General features: G+C 45.6%; 1 protein-coding gene across 2 annotated transcripts; it reads right to left on the bottom strand.

The window, feature by feature from the left end:
- Nucleotides 1-906: 906 nt before the first annotated feature.
- On the bottom strand, nucleotides 907-2,736 carry dmbx1a (diencephalon/mesencephalon homeobox 1a). Of its 2 annotated transcripts, none has more exons than XM_026375174.1 (4): nucleotides 2,583-2,736; nucleotides 2,284-2,462; nucleotides 1,479-1,875; nucleotides 907-1,346 (listed from the first exon to the last, which is right to left on the bottom strand). In XM_026375174.1, the coding sequence occupies exons 1-4, from the start codon at nucleotides 2,734-2,736 to the stop codon at nucleotides 907-909; spliced, it is 1,170 nt and encodes a 389-aa protein (XP_026230959.1). The 2 variants fall into 2 exon arrangements, with proteins under 2 accessions (XP_026230959.1, XP_026230958.1); XM_026375173.1 differs by having other exon boundaries at nucleotides 2,284-2,479; nucleotides 2,585-2,736.
- Between the last annotated feature and the right edge of the window lie 2,797 nt (nucleotides 2,737-5,533).

Genomic DNA, 5,533 nt, shown 5'->3' with positions numbered 1-5,533 from the left:
TGAATGTACAGGCTTTTTGAATTTTAAAAAAGCTTTAAACGTTTAAATGCTATGCATGTTCATAATTGCATTTGCCCCAGCTCCCTCAGCCTGGGGCAAAATGTAATTAACAGCTTTGAGAATTTAGTCACTGAAATCATTTTCTCATTATCAAGCCAGCCTCTGTAAAAAGTAGCATGTTACTGGCCATTAAACTGGTAAATTAGTCACTTTTAATTATGCTGTTGAGGAGAACACGGCCTGGGTTTATTTTTATTTATGTGCTGTAATGTAGCAAATGCTATGTACATAACCACGTTGCTTAATTGAAATGTCAACGGTCCTGTGACTGAAATGGTCTCTTTACTGCATGAGCTTTACCATTTTTTCCTCCTGGCCAACGAGCCTTATTCCTCCAAAAGTGCCTCATTTATTCACATTGTTGTTGTAAACATTTGCATTTCTTTTAACAGAGTGCATCCATCGCCTGTATTATCGTTAGTGATTTTTTTCTTTCGGTTATTTCCGATGTTCAGATGTCCAACGATACGTGTCAGCATCATGAGTCAGGAATGTGATCACCGTCCTTTGAGTCGGGACATTCATTTGATTTGTTGCGTCTCACTGTAGCAGTGCTCAGTAACTGTTGGTTTTCTTTGTCCAAAGTTGTTCTTCAACAGAAGCTACACGGAGACAGACGAGCTGTGAAGTGTGGTCTGCCTTAAGAGGAGTTCTGTAGGTCCAGTGCAAGTTGGCATGTTTTCGTTTTGGACATCTCTGAGTGTCCTGCGCCTGTCTACGCATGAAGGAGTCAGTAAACAGCTCCTAAGGATCTATCACAGTCACACAGACAAGCAGTAAGATAAGGGGTGATGTGCAGGCTGAGGCTCTGGCGTAGTTTACATTGTCCTCCATACATTCTGGTTTTCAGTTAGTCATAGTGTCCAGTCCCAGCGAGGCAGCGTGCTGTTTGGCCCTCAGACGCAGGTTCTCGATGCTGGTGGTCTTGCTGTTGTGGCTGGTGAGGCCGCCTGCAGCCGACGCCTGCAGCAGCGGGCTGTTCCACACCTGCTGGGCATGATGGGACAGGGACTGGTAGTAGGTCTGGCAGGGCAGAGAGCCCAGCGGCGCAGGGGGCATGTTGACATTCATTCCCAGGTAGGGGAGTGAAGACGGGGTAGCGAGGTCAAAAGCGGGGTAGTGAACCAGGTTGTTGGTGGCAGCCATGTGCTGGCGGAACTGCTCCTGCAGACGAAACAGGCTGAGAGGGGAGGAAGAATAAGAGTGGCCCTGAGAGAGAGGACCACTGCTGGTCAGGCCGCTGCTGGTGGAGGAGGGGGTCACTGACGGAGAGGCCAGGGGAGAGTCTGCACAGACAGAGAAAGGAATTAAGTTCCTGTGAGTTCAGACAATGAGCTGTTAGATTTCATTCATAATTTGTGCATAATACAGATTTAGGAACGATAAAGAGAAGTTCCTGTCCTGACAAATAGTCTTACCTGGTTTAGGGCTGAGTCTTTTGCAGGGGGTGACGTCCCCAGGTGTCGCTGCTCGCTCACACTTCATTTCCTCTCCTTGAGATTTGCTCTCGTCCTCCTTGTCTGTGGCGTTATCCTCTGTTGCCGACTCACTGCCTGAATGTTCTGCAGATGTAACGTTCAGCTCCATGTCCAGCGGTACAGGATGGACCACAGGACCCTCTGTCTCCAGAGAGGAGGAAGAGGAAGAGGAGGACGAAGGGGGGATCTGGCTGTCAGGAAGAATGGTGGCGGATGGAGGTCCATCCTCTTTCTCACTGCCTCCTTCCCCAGATGCCTCCTTCTGCTTCTGGAGCTGCTCCTTCTGGAGGCTCCTCTGCTTCTTGCGGAACTTGGCCCTGCGGTTCTTGAACCAAACCTAATAGGGAGGAAGGAGAAGAAGACAAGTGAGAGGCGGAAAAAGCAGAGACGATGCACAGAAATGGATGGAAACTGTAGGAAAGGAATTTAAAAATTAAACAGTAAATGACTGATTTCAGCATCGAATTACTGAGATTGAGCCTCCAGAAAGTCAATAGGTAACAACAGAATTAAGGTTTAGTTGAAACGCAAATTGTAACCTTTCATAACTTCAATCAGACAGGCTAAATTATTTTATTATTATTAAAACTGGCACTATTTAATATATGAAGATTAATAACCTATATTTTCTGAAGGATTTGCTGAGTGTGAGCGACTAAAATACCAAATCTCTCATTGAAATAGTTTAAAGTTTAATAGAGAGCTCAGTATTTCCTGCCCAGACGCTGTCTCCTGTGCGCCTTACCTGCACTCGGGCTTCGGGCAGGTTGGTGCACATGGCCAGCCGCTCTCTCATCACCACGTCCGGGTAGTGGGTCTTCTGGAAAGTCTTCTCCAGCGCTTCCAGCTGCTGCGCCGTGAAGGCCGTGCGGCTCCGGCGCTGTTTGCGGTGCTGAGAGCCGTAGCGAGCCTCCAGGATGATGTCTTGAAATGCGCAGCCGTTGAAAGAGAAAACACACGGCAAGTTTTATTTTACTGGAGTTATTTATTCAGTACTAATGAAAAGCTGGGTGTGTGCGCGTGTGTGTGCGCGCACTCAATTACCTGCTAGTCTTTCGGCCAGTGTGAGCGCGTGCACGGACGGCCGGTAGTCGGGTGCGTGCTGCGCCTGTTGCGCGGCCTGCTGGTGCAGGTTGTACATGGCGCTGAGGGAGTTCATGGCGTGCAGGGAGTAGCCGTTCACCCCGTAGTGCTGCATGGTGAGAGGTCGCTACCTGCGGACCAGGAGAGACACGGTGGTGAGTTTCAGGAAGGAGAAAGAGGAGGTTCACTTTTTAAATCAAGGATGTCTCCATTGCGCGCGGCTGCGACACCTGGACGCGCCAGCTTAAACTCAGCTACCCGCAGAGTCCAACTCAGAGAAACACGTGCTTCAGAAACATGAGCGGTGACTTCCACGAGCTTTCTATGATTAAATGACAGCAGGTCCACGCGCTCAAGGGGCCAACAGATTCTAATGTGCGCACTCAGACAAAAGTGTTATCCATTAACATCCAATTATCGCTCTGTTCATTCCATTAATTATACAAAAGACTTTTAATTGAGGTAATTATCAGTCATTCCCTTGATGAACCGTGACGGATGCTTTACTCATGAATTTATTCACGTCGTTTATGACGACGGAGAAACCAAATCCCCCATGAAAACGTGCCTCTGACGGATCAAGGCTTTGATCAGATGTGGTGGAAATGGAATAAGGAGATTTGTCCCGGATCTCGGTGGCAATACCTGCAAAGGGGATAGCAGGGTTTTTTTTAATAGGTGATGATTACGGAAATGCTATTTTCAATGCTGTTTAATTATAAAGACAGAAATTTTATTATTAAGTTATTTAAATTAATTATCAATAATTTAAAACAAGTGAATGACAGTGTTCTTTTGTATTTTTGTTATTTATAATTAACGCGCAGGCCTGGATATTTACAACCTGATAAAACAGAAGAGATTCTTGAAGGTAAAAAAAATCCACGTTGGAGTCTTTCACAAGGCAACAATTTCTAAAACTGTATTTTGTGGTTCTCCTTCACGACCGAGATTTTCATAGACGAAACGCTTGAGGACACGATTAGATATGTATTAGTACGGAGGAGGTTGACATGAGGGGATATCTCTGAGGCCCAAACAGTTATTATAACTATTACACGGCGACCACGGGGGAAACATATAAATCTTTCTGCTATATGACAGGTACAGGGAACTGGGAAAGTTCATGGACGTAAAAGACAACGAAAAATAGTTTGGTCAGAGCATCAGTAATTTTACCAGTTCGTTATTGCTTTATTTCTTTATGACTATAATATAATTAATAATAATAATAATAATAATAATAATAATGTGCAGTAATAATAGGCTTTAGTTTGTGACCCGTGCTCGGACATTGTGCAAAATATTAGTTGCATTTTGAAAAGTAATTTATAATAATTTATATCTGACCAACGGACTTTTTTCGTATCCTGATGACATCTTTTGATTCTTCTGTAACAAACTTAATTTCATTAGAGACACTTACAGCTAATAGTAATAATATTAATTCCATTAGGCCGATCAGTAAAGACTGGGTGGTCGTTCTCGTAAAAGGACCTTTTTTCTGCCTTTTTCTGAGTTTTATGCTGCAGTGAATAGACCGAGCCCGTGTGTGTGTGTGTGTGTGTGTGTGTGTGTGTGTGTGTGTGTGTGTGTGTGTGTGTGTGTGTGTGTGTGTGTGATGCCCGCAGTGCCCATTCCCAGCCTATTAAGTGGCTGCGGCGGCTGATGAATGTGATCAGAGGGCAGTGGGGAATAGTTTAATTCGCCGGGACAGAAGGTGCTTCGCTAAACATTTACTTTACTCCCCCAAGTATTTGAGTTGAATGGACCCCCCTCCCCGTCTCCCCTCCTCCCCCCCTTCCCTCTCTGGCGGCCTCTTATCCCATCGCCCCGGGGCAACGTTTTGGCTGAGATGTATGGCTTCTCCGCGGGTAAAAATATGCATGTTGATCCCCATTTGGCTCCCCGTCTAATGGAAGTGCAAATAGGTTTCGACTGCGAGGCCCTCCATTTATCATCAACGCTGACACGGACGGACGTACAGTGGGACTGGGTGGTTAGCTCTGGGTTAGAGTTCCCGCATGTGCGTGTGCGTGTGCGCGCACACGCGTCCCTGTGTGTTCTACTAATGGGCCCGGATTGTTTTACCCTTTTCTGCCTCTCCTGCGATCGGAGGTGTAAATCTGCATCAGATTACAACGAGGGAAATAATCGCATTCAGTGTGAGTGAGTGTTCTTCAAAGGGGACAGAGTCATAGCTGATCAGAGCTTTAGGAACTAAAACTGATCCACTGATTTGAATCTCACTTTTGACAGCATGCGTGTTTCCCCTCATCGTGTGTGAAGGTAAACTTTTCCGATTGAAGCCTGTCTTCTGTCTGTCTTTGACCCCTGCATGTCTGGTTATATCCTCCTGCCCATATCAAATTCAGCACAATAGCTCATTACTGAGAGCCTGTCACCGCTGTTATTGTCATTCATAAGCCTCGATCTGCTCCAGGCACTGCCCCCCCCTCTCCCCTCACCACCACCACCACCCCCGACAGCCCTGCTCAATGCTTCGATTATCAAACCGTGATTATGTAAATTGCCATGTACAGTGCAACTCTGTGATCCGGCTAAATTAGGAAAAATGTTATTTGCTAACAGGCCTCGGGGGCAAGACTCGACCTCACAACCTGCTCTTTGCTGTGTCACTAGTGTAAAGTGTCAGAGGCCCAGGAGCATCTCTGATTTTCCTCTGAGCTTTTATTATGAAGGAGATTTCTTATGCATTTCATAGCATTTTAGTGTCTGTTGTAAAAGTCTCTGTAATATCTATGTAATATGTATTTTTTAACAAGAATCATGCAGCACAATACACAGTTAACGAGCATCAGACAACTGTGTGTTATCGTACTTATGATCTTAACTGTAATTCGAGCTGTTTTACAGAAACCTCTGAAGAGTCAAATTATAAAACAAATTAT

The sequence above is a fragment of the Anabas testudineus genome, chromosome 17, assembly GCF_900324465.2.
Source record: "Anabas testudineus chromosome 17, fAnaTes1.2, whole genome shotgun sequence".
NCBI classification, from domain to species: domain Eukaryota; kingdom Metazoa; phylum Chordata; class Actinopteri; order Anabantiformes; family Anabantidae; genus Anabas; species Anabas testudineus.
Note: the sequence above shows the minus strand (reverse complement) of the source record. Positions and strands in the feature narration are given on the sequence as shown.